Source organism: Hemiscyllium ocellatum, chromosome 45 (assembly GCF_020745735.1).
Source record: "Hemiscyllium ocellatum isolate sHemOce1 chromosome 45, sHemOce1.pat.X.cur, whole genome shotgun sequence".
NCBI classification, from domain to species: Eukaryota; Metazoa; Chordata; class Chondrichthyes; order Orectolobiformes; family Hemiscylliidae; genus Hemiscyllium; species Hemiscyllium ocellatum.
This window is the reverse complement of record NC_083445.1, coordinates 31,356,693-31,372,525: the sequence shown is the minus strand read 5'-3', so window position 1 is coordinate 31,372,525 and position 15,833 is coordinate 31,356,693. Positions and strand designations below refer to the sequence as shown.

The 15,833-nt window shown below is 47.4% G+C and overlaps 1 protein-coding gene across 2 annotated transcripts in view; it reads left to right on the top strand.

Annotated features, from left to right (window-relative positions):
• Positions 1 to 15,833, top strand: part of map2k7 (mitogen-activated protein kinase kinase 7) — a 120,403-nt gene that overhangs the window by 63,033 nt on the left and 41,537 nt on the right. For both annotated transcript variants that reach the window (XM_060854864.1, XM_060854863.1), the window contains 2 exons: positions 3,870 to 3,983; positions 6,151 to 6,270. In XM_060854864.1, coding sequence (XP_060710847.1) covers positions 3,870 to 3,983; positions 6,151 to 6,270 — 234 coding nt within the window. The remainder of the gene's footprint in view (positions 1 to 3,869; positions 3,984 to 6,150; positions 6,271 to 15,833) is intronic.

The window sequence follows — 15,833 nt, the reverse complement described above, 5'->3', positions numbered from 1 at the left end:
TCCTGACCTCATTACAATCTTGGTTGAAGTATGGACCAAAGAGCTGAATTTGAGAGGTGAGGTGAAATGAGAGTGACCATCCTTGACATCCAGACCTCATCTGACCAAGTATGGTATCAAGGAGCCCTATTCATGGGAATCCGAGCAAGCTGGTTGGCTGAAGTCCTACCGAGCAGACAGGACGGTGGTTGTAAGGTGTTGGAAGTCAGTCATCCTGGATGCAGGCCATCCCTACAGGAGTTCCTCAGGATGGTGTCCTATGTCCAACCATCTTCAGCTGCTTCATAAACAGAAATTGTTGGGAAAGCTCAGCAGGTTTAGCAGCATCTGTGGAGAGAAATCAAAGTGAACCCTTCCTCAGATCTCTGCTGCCAGACCTGCTGAGCTTTTCCGGCAATTTCTGTTTTTATTTCTGATTGACAGCATCTATAGTTCTTTCTGTTTTTATCTCCAGCTGTTTCATCAACCCCCCCCCGCCCTCTGGGAAAGGAGGGCTTGAGTTAGAAAAGTAGGCTGGGACTTCCTTCACTGGAGCCTTGGAGGTTGAGAGTGACCTCGGAGATTGATAAAATCATGCGGGGTATCGATAAGGTGAATAACAAAGGTCTTTTGTCTAGGGTGTTGTCATTCAAAACTAGGGGGCATTCTTTTGTAAGGTGAGAGGAGCCAGTTTGAAAAAGGACCTGAGTGATGACCTTTTTACCCGTGTGTGGTTTGAACTGCCAGGGTGGGTACAGGTACACTTAGAACATGGAAAAGACATTTGGGTAAGTGTGTGACTAGGAAAGGTTTGGAGGGAGATGGGACAGGAGCAGGCAGTTTGGGAACATGGTCAGCATGGATGGGTGGGACCAAATGGTCTGATTCAATGCTCTAGGACTCTAAGGTCAGAAATGGGGATATTTGCCAATGTTCATCCCAATTTGCAATTCCTCAGCCACCGAAGCAGTTGCCATTAAAATGCAGCAAGACCTGACTGATAACGGTTAGTTTAAGGCACTGCACTGTGGTAGTGTCCTGTCGACAAGGTGACTTACACACAACCACAACCAGCTTCCTTTCCGCTTGGCTATCCACCAACCACAGGAGAGTGCTATCACTCTTCCCTCCCCCAGCCCAGCCCGGCCCAGCCCAGCCCTGCCCACATCCCCAGCCTTGTTCATTTTTGTCCATGTTTGATATGATTTGATGTCGAAGCTGAAACTGAGGCCTCACAGGGTGACTCCCTCCCACCAGTACATTATCCCCCCAGCTGTGCTGGTGGGACTCAGTGATATAGTGGTGGTGTTGGCTGTGGCCTTGTCTGTACGGTATGATTCCATGGCTGGGACTGTTTCAGGCTGCTGCCTGACGAGTCTGTCAGACAGCTCTTCCAGTTTTGGAACTGACCCCAAAGTGTTGGTAAGGAGGGCTTTGCAGGGTCAGGCTCATCCACCCCGCACTTCTGGCTGAAGGTTTCTGTGGATGCTTTTGCATTTGCTTCTCCATGGATGTGCTGGGTTCTTCCATCATTGATGACAGGGATGTTTGTGGAGCTGCCTCCTCCAGTGAGTTGTTTAATCGCCCAGCACCATTCAGGACTGGATGTGGAATGGCCTTTGTTGCAGGTATGACTGCTCGTGCCCCGGCCAGTGTACGGTGGTTTGGCAGGGTTCACTCTCCTTTTGAGACCTTTTGCCAGTTGCTGCAGCTGAGTGGTCAGTTCGCCAATATCAAGAGGACAGCTAGGAGTCAGCCACACTGGTCAAAAGCTGATGGAGGCAGGTACATCCACAATATTCAGGAAGGCACCTGGATGATAGCTTAAAATGCTGGGACATAGTTACAGAGTCATAGAGGTGTACAGCACGGAAACAGACCCTTCAGTCCAACCTGTCCATGCCAACCAGATATCCCAACCCAATCTAGCCCCACCTGCCAGCACCCGGCCCCTATCCCTCCAAACCCTTCCTATTCATATACCCATCCAGATGCCTGTTAAATGTTGTAATTGTACCAGTCTCCACCACTTCCTCTGGCAGCTATGGATCATTGACAAGTAAATGGGTTAGTCCAGTTTGATGTATATTGGTGAGCATCGACATAGTGGGCTGAATAGCCTGTTTCTATTGTGTGTGTGTGTGTGTGTGTGTGTGTGTGTGTGTGTGTGTGTGTGTGTGTGTGTGTGTGTGTGTCAGTCACACATAGGCCTCACCACATAAGGACAACAGTTTTCCTTGCCGTACACAGCCAGTGTTAATGACAGGTGACACAATGGTTAGCACAGTTGGCTGACAGTGCCGATATCTGGGGGGTTTCTGCCCAGTACTTTGGTTTCCTCCCACACTCCAAAGATGTGGACATTGGGTGAGCTGACTGTGCCAAATTGCTCTGTCGTGTCCAGGGATATGCAGGGTGGGTGGATTAATCATGGTAAATGTGGGGTTATGAGGTTAGGGTGGGGGGATGCTTTTCACAGGGTCGGTGCAGATTTGGTGGTCTGCTTGGCCACTTTCCACACTGTAGAGATTCTGTGATACAATGGCGGTGGTTTCACAGTCACCAGACTTGTAGTTAGAGACACCAGCTGTCATTGTGGACTCTGGGCCCAGGTCCCCAGAACATTGCCCGAGTCACTAAGTTACCAGCCCAGCAGGAGCACCACGATGCCATTGCTTCCTTAACTCTGGGCACCTGTACTGGAATCACGCTGAGGTTGGCATTTAGAGCACCAGGTGCCAGCGCTACATTCGACGTTGGGAGAGGAGAGATTGCCACCTGGAGAGCTATGAGCCAGTGCTGGACATATGGAGATTCCTGATAAAGGGCTTTTGCCCGAAACGTCGACGTCCCTGCTCCTTGGGTGCTGCCTGACCTGCTGTGCTTTTCCAGCACTACTGTAATCTTGACCAGGAGATCTGAGTCCAAGTCCTCAAATTAGCACCTGGAGGGTTGGATACCAGTGCTGGGATTGAACTGGGAATGTTGGGATTGGCCCTGGAGGGTCGGATACCAGTGCTGGGATTGAACTGGGAATGTTGGGATTGGCTCCTGGAGGGTCGGATACCAGTGCTGGGATTGAACTGGGAATGTTGGGATTGGCTCCTGGAGGGTCGGATACCAGTGCTGGGATTGAACTGGGAATGTTGGGATTGGCCCTGGAGGGTCGGATACCAGTGCTGGGATTGAACTGGGAATGTTGGGATTGGCCCTGGAGGGTCGGAAACCAGTGCTGGGATTGAACTGGGAATGTTGGGATTGGCTCCTGGAGGGTTGGATACCAGTGCTGGGATTGAACTGGGAATGTTGGGATTGGCTCCTGGAGATCTAGGATTGTCATTTGGAGAGTTGAGTAGTGCCAGTGCTGGGATTGGCACTGGAGAGCTGATACTGGTTTTGGGATTAGCACTGGGGAGAATTGGGTGCCAGTTCTTAGATTGGTAAACAGCTCACCCATGGCCAGTGTTAAGATTGGCTCTGGGACGACTAGGATTTTCACTGAGAGTGCTGTGTACCAGTGCTGGGATTGGCAGTGGCTGGGATTGGCAGTGGCTGGGATTGGCAGTGGCTGGATGCTGACTATCAGTGCTGGGAATGGGCTGGCTTCCAGTGTTGAAATCAAATCTGCCGGTATTCCCTGCCGGTGCAGGAGGGTGAAAATGCAATGGTTTCTTTTCACATTACAAACATGCAGTTATGTTATTTGAGAGAAATGTTTATACTCTGGTAAATCAGTGAGCTCTCCTTATATCTCCACACTGCTGACTTGTATACCATCATCTCTGCAGAGCAGTGTACTGTCATGTGATTTCTCATACAATGATGGGGTGTTGTGGTTAGGGTTACAGTAACCTTCACATACTCACTTCGGCTTTGTGTCTTACTACCAGAGATATCAAGCTGAAATCAGTGACCTGGAAAACTTGGGCGAGATTGGCAGTGGCACATGTGGGCAGGTCTGGAAAATGAGGTTCAAGAAATCAGGACATATAATTGCCGTGAAGGTAAGTAAGGCACAGCCAAACAGATTAAATGTGGGTCTGTGTTTAGTCTGGACTGGTTATTGCTGTGATTAAAGAAAACAGTTTTGTATGACTTTTTTAAAAAAAGAATGTCAGCATTTTCCAACTGAAGTTGGTGCTGTAACAAAGCTTCTCGTTTACTGATGGCCAAGTGAGAATGTTGTCTTGTATCTCTTGAAAAACGTAGAGTATTCTTCTGAATCTATTTTGATTTGGAGGTGCTGGTGTTGGACTGGGGTGGACTAGCTTTCAGAGCACTGCCTCTTCACCTGATGAAGGAACAGCGTTCAGAAAGCTAGTGCTTCCAAATAAACCCGTTGGACTATAACTTGGTGTTTGTGGGAGTTTTAACTTTGAACTTATTTTGGGCTGCATTATAGTTTATTGAAATTACTGGTTCTTACCAATCTGTTGGGTTAAGTGTCCCCAGGCTCACTGCTTTGTTATGTTATCAAAAAATGGCAAAACACTCAGTAGCCATTCAGCCCTCCTGCTGCCTGCTTGGTAGAGGTATTCAGTTAATACCAAACCACTGCACTTTCAGAGTCCTGTAAGTATTTCAGTTGATTATTCAATTCTTTTTTGGTGTTCCTGCTGAATCTGCTCTCCCTCCACCTTTGAGACAGTCACAGCAAACTGCCTAAAAATAAGTCACTTTGCTGTAGTTCTACAGGATCAAAGGGTTGAGGGAGATACGACTGGTTGTGAGTTTAACCTGAGGGTCACTGTGCCTCAGGCGAGAGGTGAGGTTGAGAAGGTGGGACCTTTGGGGTAGGCGCAGCCACTGTGGGAATTGAACCCGTGTTGTTGGCGGTACCCCTATCACTGACCACCAGTAATAACACACGTGTAGCTATGTTTGTATTGAGAGCAGGAGCAGCTTGCCTGGCCCCTGTAACCCACTGCATTGTGGAATAAGAACACGGCTGATCTATATTCAATCTGCAAGTTTCCACTCGAGGACCTCTTCCCCACCACCCCCTCCCCCCTATCCCCCCCACCCACCCCCTCTCCACATGCTTAACAAGAATCTGTTCAGCTCTGCCTGAAAAATATTCACTGGTGATGAGAGCATTTATTGGCCCATCCCTAACTGACCTGGAACGAAGTGGCTTGCTCAGCGTCTCAGCCGCATTGTAGTGGATCCAGAGAGCCACTTATCGGCCAGATCAGGTGAAGATGGCGGATTTCCTCCCCCGAATGGTATGCGGGAATCAGCTGGGTTTTATAACAATGGGCACTGGTTGCAAAGTCTCCTTTAGTCGAGCTTTTAGATTGGATTACTTACAGTGTGGAAACAGGCCCTTCAGCCCAACAAGTCCACACCGACCCTCTGAAGCACAACCCTCCCAGACCCATTCCCCTACATTTACCCCTTCACCTAACACTACGGGCTGTCTAGCATGGCCAATTCACCTGACCTGCACATCTTTGGACTGTGGGAGGAAACCGGAGCACCCGGAGGAAACCCACGCAGACACGGGGAGAACGTGCAAACTCCACACAGTCAGTCGCCTGAGGCGGGAATTGAACCCGGGTCCCAGGCGCTGTGAGGCAGCAGTGCTAACCACTGTGCCACCCGTTTAATTCCAGGTTTCTCTTGAAACCTAATGTGACCATTTGTCACAGCTGGAGAGAATAGATAGGGAGAAGCTGTTCCTGCTTGGAAAATAAAGGGCAAGTGGACATATGTTTAAAGCAATGTACCAGTGGAAACATGGGTGATATAAGGAAAACTGTTTTCACACCGTGATTAGTTAAAGTATGGAATGCATTGCCTGGAAATGTAGAGGCAAATTCAGTTCAGGCATTCAGGAGGGCAAGGGATGGTTTCTTGGATTGTGCAGGGATATGGGGAAAAGGCAGAATGAGTGGTCCTGGAGCTGGAGCTGATACAGTGGGCTGAATGGCCTCCTTGTGCACTGTAACAGTTCTGCGATTAGGGTTTCAACCCAGGTCTCTGCAGTATTTGAACCTGGAGTTGTGGATGACTTGTCCAGTGATTGTGACGCAGTGTCATACCTGCATTGTGCTGGAGGATACTTAATGTTCTTCCATTTTGTTCGGGTGGTTCTGAGTGAGTTTGATGCCGAGCGGGAAGATAAAAAGCACACGTTCTTGATATTTGATGTTTTTGTTTTATTTACAGCAAATGCGTCGCTCAGGTAATAAGGAGGAAAACAAACGAATCCTCATGGACTTGGATGTGGTGCTGAAAAGTCACGACTGCCCTTACATTGTGCAATGTTACGGCACCTTCATTACCAACGTAAGCCCATTCTCAGTTTGCCTTTCTCTTGAGGGCACAATTCCCAGCAGTACGGCCAAAAAAGGACAGTGCATGTCAGCTGATGTTCTTCAGTCCCCCAGCTCAGTTTACCTGGCAGGGGAAATTGAGGAGCTTCAGCCCTCCTGCTGATCGGGAGTGTGGGTCATCTAGGGCCACCCGCTGTCATACACCGGAACTCACTTCTCGAAGAGAAAGTGAGGACTGCAGATGCTGGAGATCAGACCTGAAAAATGTGTTGCTGGAAAAGCGCAGCAGGTCAGGCAGCATCGGGCCCGAAATGTCGACTCTCCTCCTTGGATGCTGCCTGACCTGCTGCGCTTTTCCAGCAACACATTTTTCAAATCCCTTCTCGGGGCTTGGGAGTTAATTACCCGTCCGCCCTCCATGCTGGCTGTGACGTACAGACAGGAGACCATCAGTGTGCCAACTGCTGCATGGAAAGCTGCTGATCAGGGACATTAGAATCTAATCTGCACCATCAGCCAGCAAATTTCGATCTTGGAAAATATGATTTAATTGGACTATGCCCTGTAAGTCATCATCCGTCACATTGTGAGCATTTCACCATGGAACACTGCAAGCAAGCATCTAAAATGATCACTATTCAGGTTTTATCCCTGTGTAACTCTGGTCGAGGGAGACCACTTGCTGAGCAATTGTGAGAAAACCTTTGAGGAGTTTGTCCTCGAGGTGCTGTGCTGATGACTCCACCGTCTGAAATTACAACCATCAAAGTATGAATTAGAGATAGAATTCGGTCATCTGGCCCTTTAAATAAGTATTGCCTTTCAAAAGTCATGGATGATCCATTTGTGTTCTGAATTGTACATTCTCCTGTCTCCTCAATTGTGGTTTTGGTTCCTTTGCCTCCCAAACATCCCTCTACTTTTGCCTTAAAAATATTCACGATCCACCTGCATCACCTTAGACTCACAACCCCAGAGCAAAGATTCCACCTTTTCTCTATCGTAAAAGAGTAATCTGTAATTTTAAAAATTTGTCTCTAGTCTGAAATCACCCTCCAGAATGAAAGTACACATAAAAATCCTTTCCATGTCTCCCCTTGCCAAGAGCACTCAGGATTTGATCAACTTCAATTCGATTACCTCTTACTCTGTTGAACTCCAGTGAGAACAAGCCCAGTCTGCCTCACCTTTCCTCATTCCAGATATCAGTCTCCTCTGAACCGACCTCCAATGCATTTCCTTCCCTAAATAAGGAGATCAAAATTGCACTTTAGTATTCGAGATTTGCAGAGGCTCCAGGGTCTGACAACATTCTGGCAATAGGACTGAATTCTCGTGCTCCAGGACTTGCCGCTCCCCTGGCCAAGCTGTTCCAGTACAGTTACAACACTGGCATCTACCCGACAATGTGGGAAATTGTGCAGGTATGTCAGTACACAGAAAGCAGGACAAATCCAACCCGGCCAATTTCCGCCCCATCAGTCTCCTCTCCATCATCAGGAAAGTGACAGAAGGGGACAGCAACAGGACTATCTGCTCAGCAATAACCTGCTCAGTGACGCCCAGTTTGGGTTCCCCCGAGGGTCACTCAGCTCCTGACCTCATCACAGCCTTGGGTCAAACATGGACAAAAGAGCTGACTTCCTGAGGGGAGGGAAGAGGGACAGCCCTGAACATCAAGGCTGTATTTAACCGAGTGTGGCATCAAGGCGCCCTGGCAAAACTGGAATCAATGGGTATCAGGGCAAACTCTCTGCTGGTTGGAGTCATACCTGGCACAGAGGAAACTCATGTTGGAGGTCATTCCTCTTAGCACCAGGACATCTCTGCAGGAGTTTGTCAGGATGTGGTGTCCGTGACCTGAGAATCTTCAGCTGTCTTATCAGTGACCTTTCCTCCATCATCAGGTCAGAAGTAGAGATGTTTGCCATTGATTGCACAATACTCAGTACCATTTGCAACATCTTCGCCACTGAAGCAATTCATGTCTAAATGCAGCAAGGTGTGGACAATGTCCTGGCCTGGGCCGAACAGTGACAAGTAACATTGCTAGGTAATGACCATCTCCAGTAAAAGGCAAGACACCTACCTGCCCTTGGCATTCAGTTACTGTCGCTGAATTGCTGACTATTAACATCCTTGGGGTTACCATTGACCAGACACTGAGCTGGACTCACCATGTAAATACATGGCTGCCAGAGCAGTTCAGAAGCTAAGGAACTCTCTGACTGGCCAAAGCCTGTCCATCATCTACAAGGAACAGTTTGAGTGTGATGGAATGCTGCCCATTTGCCTGGATGGGGGCAGCTGCAGCAATACTCAAGAACCATGACACCATCCTGGGCCACGCAGCCTGTTAGACTGGCACCACATTAACAAGCTTCACTCCCTCCACCACAATGCTCAGTAGCAGTAATCTGCAGCATCTACAGAAATTTACCAAAACCCATTGGACAGCACCCCCCAATCCACAATCACTTCCATCTGGAAAGACAAGGACAGCAGATATATGGGAACACCACCACCTGCAATTTCCCCTCCAAACCCCTCACCATCCTGCCTTGGAAATATATCGCTATTCCTTCACAGTCACTGGGTGAACATCCTGGAATTCCCTCCCTAACAGCAAAAAGGCAACTTACCATCACCTCCTCACGTTAGCCAGTGATATCCACATCCCAGAAATGAATAACAAAGCAAGCTCAGCAAGTCTGGCAGCATCTGGGGAAAGAAACAGAGTCAAACTTTCCAATCCAAAGTGATTTATTTTTTGCAACTAACAGAAATGTAGGGAGACAATCCAGGCTCAGTGGTGAGTAGAGGAGCAAAGGGACCTGAGGGTGTATAATGTGACCAGGCCAGTTGAAACAGTTGGTAAGGTTTATAGGATCCGAGTATAAAAGCAATGCTAAGCCACGTTTGGAGTATTGTATTCAGCTCTGGATACCTTCTCTAAGGGAGAATGTTAGTGTCCCAGAGAGAGTTCAAAGGAGATTAATTAGAAGTGAGATCAGGAATGAAGGATTTTCGATACAAAGAAAGATGAGAGAAATTGGGGTTATTCTGCTTGGAGCAGAGCTGGTTTAAGGGGTGATCTTAGTGATGTGCTCAAAATTATGAACTGGTTTGACAGGAGACTCCGAGTGAAATGAGGAGAGAAGTCTTTAGTCAGAGTTGTTAGGATTCAAAACGCACAGCCTGAGAGAGTGGTGGAGGCAGAGGTTTACAGAGAGCGCTGAGAGATATTACAAGTGATAAATGCAGAGGGCTACAGAGAGTGGCCTGGAGAATGGGGTGAGCAGGACGGCACTGTCAGGAGCTGGTACAGATGTGATGGGCGGAGTAGCCTCCGTTACTGGGAACCTCTATTATTACAATGTCCTGTTTCCCACATTGTGATTGTGGTTATGTTTCAAAAGTAACTATTTAATGGTCAAGCACTTTGGGATGTTCTTGAAAGGTTCTATTTAAATACAAGTCTTAGTTTTCTTTTAACATTACCCTAGAACATAGAACGTAGAAAAATACAGCGCAGTACAGGCCCTTCGGCCCTCGATGTTGCGCCGACCGAAGCCTACCTAACCTACACTAGCCCAATAACCTCCATATGCCTATCCAATGCCCGCTTAAATGACCATAAAGAGGGAGAGTTCACCACTGCTACTGGCAGGGCATTCCATGAACTCACAACCCGCAGAGTAAAGAATCTACCCCTAACATCTGTCCAATACGTACCACCCCTTAATTTAAAGCTGTGTCCCCTAGTAACAGCTGACTCCATTAACAGAAAAAGGTTCTCAGTGTCTACCCTATCTAAACCCCTAATCATCTTGTACACCTCTATCAAATCTCCCTTAAACCTTCTTTTCTCCAATGAGAACAGCCCCAAGTGCCTCAGCCTTTCCTCATACGATCTTCCTACCATGCCAGGCAACATCCTGGTAAACCTCCTCTGCACTCGTTCCAATGCCTCCACTCCTTCCTATAGTATGGCGACCAAAACTGCACACAATACTCCAGATGAGGCTGCACCAGAGTCTTATACAACTGCAACATGACTTCAGGACTCTGGAACTCAATTCCTCTACCAATAAAAGCCAGTACGCCATATGCCTTCCTCACAGCACTATTTACCTGGGTGGCAACTTTGAGAGATCTGTGTACATGGACACCAAGATCCCTCTGCTCATCCACACTACCAAGTATCCGACCATTAGCCCAGTAATCCATCTTCTTGTTACTCCTACCAAAGTGAATGACTTCACACTTAGCTACATTGAACTCCATTTGCCACCTTTCTGCCCAGCTCTGCAGCTTATCTATATCCCGCTGTAACCTGCCACATCCTTCCTCACTGTCAACAACTCCACCGACTTTCATATCATCCACAAACTTGCTCACCCAACCTTCTAGCCCCTCCTCCAGGTCATTTATAAAAATGACAAACAGCAGTGGTCCCAAAACAGATCCTTGTGGAACACCGCTAGTAACTGCACTCCAAGATGAACCTTTACCATCAACTACTACCCTCTGTCTCCTTCCAGCCAGCCAATTCCTAATCCAAATCTCCAACTCACCCTCAATGCCATACTCCGTAGTTTTTGCATTAGCCTACCATGGGGAACCTTATCAAACACCTTACTAAAACCCTCTATTCCTTCTCCCTTTTGTGTTTAATGTCCTGTCTGTAAAAACAGTAATGCTATTTGAATCGACTGCTCCTTAGAAAAAGCAACTTCTACATTCTGACCACCGTCCCAGTCAGTTTCTCCTCAATTCTTTCTTGAATTTCTTAGTTCACCTCCTAGATGTGTGGCTCCTAGTTTAGGCATCCTCCCACAAACAGAGGGAGACAGTGAGGGCGGCAGATGCTGGAGATCAGAGTGGAGAGTGTGGTGCTGGGAAAGCACAGCAGGTCAGGCAGCATCCGAGGGGCGGGAGAGTCAACGTTTCAGGCATCAGGAATCAGGCTTGTGGGCCGGGGGCTGAGAGATAAATGGGAGGGGGATGGGATTTGGGGGAGGTAGCTGAGAAAGCGATAGGTGGATGATGGTGAGGGGGGAATGATGGATGGGTCTGGAGGGTGGTGCCGAGCTGGAGGCTTGGGACTGGCATAATGTGAGGTAGAGGGGAACTAAGGAGGCTTTGGATATCCAGATTCACCCCGTGTGGTTGCAGGGTCCCAAGGCAGAATATGAGACGTTCCTCCTCCAGGCGTCGGATGGTAACAGTTTGGCGATGGAGGGGGCCCAGGACCTGCATGTCCTTGACAGAGTGGGAGGGGGAGTTGAAGTGTGCAGCCACAGGGTCTTGGGGTTGGTGGGTGTCCCAGAGATGTTCTTTGAAATTTTCCACAAGAAGTGGTCCTGTCTTCCTGCATATCCTGCCTTGGGACCCTCCAACCACACCGGATCAATGTGGATTTCAACAGCCTTCTCATTTTCCCTGCCCCCACATTATCCCAGTCCCAAGCCTCCAACTCTGTACCACTCTTCTGTCCTGTCCATCACACCCCCGGAACAATCACCTTCTCCCTCACCTTCATCCACCTATCGCTTTCTCAGCTATCTCCCCTCAACTGCACCCTCCCTCCCATTTATCTCTCAGCCCCGACCCACAAGCCTCATTCCTGATGAAGGGCTTATGCCCCATCAATTCTCCAGCTCCTCGGATGCTGCCTGTCCTGCTGTGTTTTCCCAGCACCACACTCTCGACTCCCACAAATGGAAACATGTTTTCAATTTCTAGCAATCAAACCCTGACAAACCCCAAACAAAAGAAAGAGGAATTTAGAATAACTTAACTATTGGAAAACTTCAGTGAGTAATAGGTACAGTACTTATTACTAATTAGCTGTTCCAATAGAATAATATCCCAAAAACATGGGAGGCTCAGTGGTTAGCACTGCTGTCTCACAGTGGCAGGGACCTGGGTTCGATTCCAGTCTCAGGCGACTGACTGTGTGGAGTTTGCACATTCTCCCGTGTCTGTGTGGGTTTCCTCCGGGTGCTCTGGTTTTCTCCCACAGTTCAAAGATGTTCAGGTTAGGTGAATTGGCCATGATAAATTACCCGTAGGGTTCAGGGATGTGTAGGTTAGGTGCATTAGCTGGGGTAAATATAAATAATAGGGTAGGGGAATTGGTCTGGGTGAATTGCTCTTTGGAGAATCAGTGTGGACATGTTGGGCCGAAGGGCCTGTTTGCACACTATAGGGAAAAAGGTAAATTCAGGCACCAATTCTAACATGCAGTTCTCCAGTTCAGGAGGAAACAACATCGAGAGATTTCAGAGAAAGTAGCAGTGAGGAATGATTCACTGAATCCTCAAACTGTTCTGGGACCTCACACAGCTTCTGACTACTAAAGCTAGAAAAAAACTAGAAAGCCTGATCTGAGAGAACTGGCCACTTCAAGCTGCTCCCATTGCTGCAACGTTTATTAAAAAAAAGCCCAAAGGTCTCCTAAATTAGTTAGTTAAGCCCTTTTCAGTAGCTAGTGCGGCACCTCTGCCTTTACAACCTGTCTTCAAAAAACAAACCCGAAGGAAAGTGAGAGCACCCTCCCACCTCCCTTCCTCCCGCCAAACAAACAGACCCATCACTCTCCAAAGATGGCTTCACTTTAAGTAAAAACCCTTAGTCTTACTTTATTAGCGCACTCCTAACAAGTACATTACATTGACTCAGAGCATGCAAACGTTCACGACTACATTCTCATTCAGTTTGTTTACTCCCACCACCGAACGCCTCCACCGTCCTTCATCAAAGTCATGACAATGTGTCGACAATTACCTTTTCTAGACCTGTCATGTGTATAATTTTCAAATTGAACGGCTGCAGTAATTAGCTGCGTCTGAACAGTCTGGAAGGTTTGTACATAAATGTCTCCAAAAACGTTAATGGGTTACGATCAGAAAACGCAATTGTCTCGGAAACAGTACTGGCAACATAAATATTGAAATGTTGTAATGCCAACACCAAGCTTCTTCTCAATCATGGAATACATCTGCTGATCAGTATTCAAGTTTCTGGAGAAATACCCAATAGGTCTTTCTACCTTCTCGTTGTCTTGCTGTAAGGACACAGCACTAACACCCACATCACTCACCTAGAATGGCTTTGAGTAATTAGGTGTGGCTAACACTGGGGCAGCGGCTAACACAGCTTTCAGGCTATCAAATGCCATCTGATAGTTTGCCATCCAGTGAATCCTTCTGTACTTCTTCAATAAGTCAGTCATTGGAGCAACCGCACTGCTAAAATTCAGTACAGACTTCCGATAAAACCCAGTCAATCCCAGGAATCATAGTCCTGCTGTCATCAGCAATGGTATGGCAATCTCCCCAGGAACCTCTGTGTTCATATTCTATGGGGCCATCTGTCCTTGTCCGACAACGTGGCCCAGAAACATGACTTGGGCTTATGCGAACTCACTTTTAGTCAGGTTTATCATCTTTGGAAGGTTTGCCTTCCAAAGTAGATCAAACAATTCCGATAAATATTGCAAATATTCCTTGCATGTGTGACGAAAAATCACCAGGTCGACATCATACACCACACAATTGGTGAATCCAGAAGTGACCTGATTGGTTAGTCTTTGAAATGTGGCTGGCGCATTCTTCACACCAGACAGTGTGGCTTTAAATCGCTAAAGTCCATTCAGTGTCACAAAAGCAGAAATTGTCTTCGCCAGGTTAGAGAGAGTTTTAAACAAGGGAGTCTTGAGATGTTTTTGGGAGGTGGGGAGACTGACCGGAAAATGGGGTGAGACCCTAATCCGATTAGTCATGGTCCTGTTACACAAAGCAGCAGCTGAATGGCCTCCTCCAGCTTCCAGTTCCTCTGGGTTCTCAACAAACAATCCCTCTGCAACGTTGCTTCACCCTGAAAATCTGCCCCAAATCCTCCTGCTGACCTGCACCCGTACAAACACAAACACAGCCTTGGATCCCACCCAAACTCTGAGTCTACTACATGGGTGACACCTTTGTCATCACTAAATGAAACAAATTAGAGGAGACCTTCAGGACCATCAATAATACCCTTAACTGGCATAAAATTCACTAAACAGGAGGAAAGCAACAACAAACTGCCATTCCTAGGTGTCACAGTAGAACGAATAGCCAATGGGGAACTTCAGGAAAACAGAGCATACGGACCAAATACTGAACTACAGAAACAATCATCCCAACCCCCACAAACAAAGCTGCATCAGAACATTATTTCAGCGAGCCAGCACACACTGCAGCACAGAGGGACTACGCAGAGCAGAGGAAAATCACCTACACTGTGTATTCAAAAAGAACGGGTACCCACTGAACACAGTCTGCCAATTTCTCAGCAACAAACCCAGACAAGCAGATAAAACACGGCCAGAAACCCTAGTCATTCTCCCCTACATCAAAGACATCTCAGAAATAACTGCCAGACTACTCAGACCCCTTTGGCATCATGGTAGCCCACAAACCCACCAACACACTAAAACAGCAGCCAACGAACTTAAAAGACCCTATACAGACAACAAGCAAAATTAATGTCATTTACAAAATACCGTGGAAGAACTGTAACAAACACTACATTGGACAAACAGGCAGAAAACTAGCCACCAGGATACATGAACACCAACTAGCCCCAAAACAGACATGACCCTCTCTCACTAGCAACCTCCCATACAGATGAGGAAGGACCCATTTCGACTGGGACGATACATCCATCCTAGGACAAGCCAAACAGAGCCACGTACGAGAATTCCTAGAAGCATGGTATTCCAACTGGAACTCTATCAACAAACACATCGAGTTAGACCCCATCCACCACCCCCTGAGAAAAAGAACAGCAAGTGATGTCACCACAGGAAATAACATCACCACAGGAAATGACATCACCAACCCAAAGAAACCCAAACATATAAATAGGAAGCAGGAATTTTCAGCAATGCTTCGCCTGAGGCCCACTGAAGATGTTACCTAGTAGGGTAACGAAACGTCTGGAAATGAACCTTCCAGCTCAGCGAGCAAACCTACATCCAAAACCTCAACCTGAGCTACAAATCTTATCCAAACTCGCTAAGTAATCTTCCATCTACTTGTATCCATTGCCTTTTGAGGAAGAAAATTCCAAAGATATGCAATCCTGTGAGATGCTGTCCAAGGAGCGTTGTAACTCTACAGTGCTACTACTGAGCCAGTGGTAGAGATTGTGAACTTTGAGCAGGTGCTGGTTAGGTGGGCTGCTTTGCCTTCTGCCTGCTGAGCTGAAATATTATTGAAGCTGCAGTCTCGGCAAGTGAGCAGTATTCCATCACACTGCTGACATATGCCATATGGAGGGTGGACAAGACAAGTGTTACCCACCACAGACTTCCCAATCTCTGACCTACTTTTGTGGTGACAGTATTTACCTAGCAGACCCAGTTCAGCTGCTAGTCAGTGGTGACCTTACAATGTTGAAAATAGTAAGCCATTGAATGTGAAGGAGAGGTGGATCTCTTGTTGGACATGATCATTGCCTGGCACTTGGGTGGCATAGATGTTTCTTGCCATGTCATGCCAAACCTGAATATTGTCCAGGTTTTGT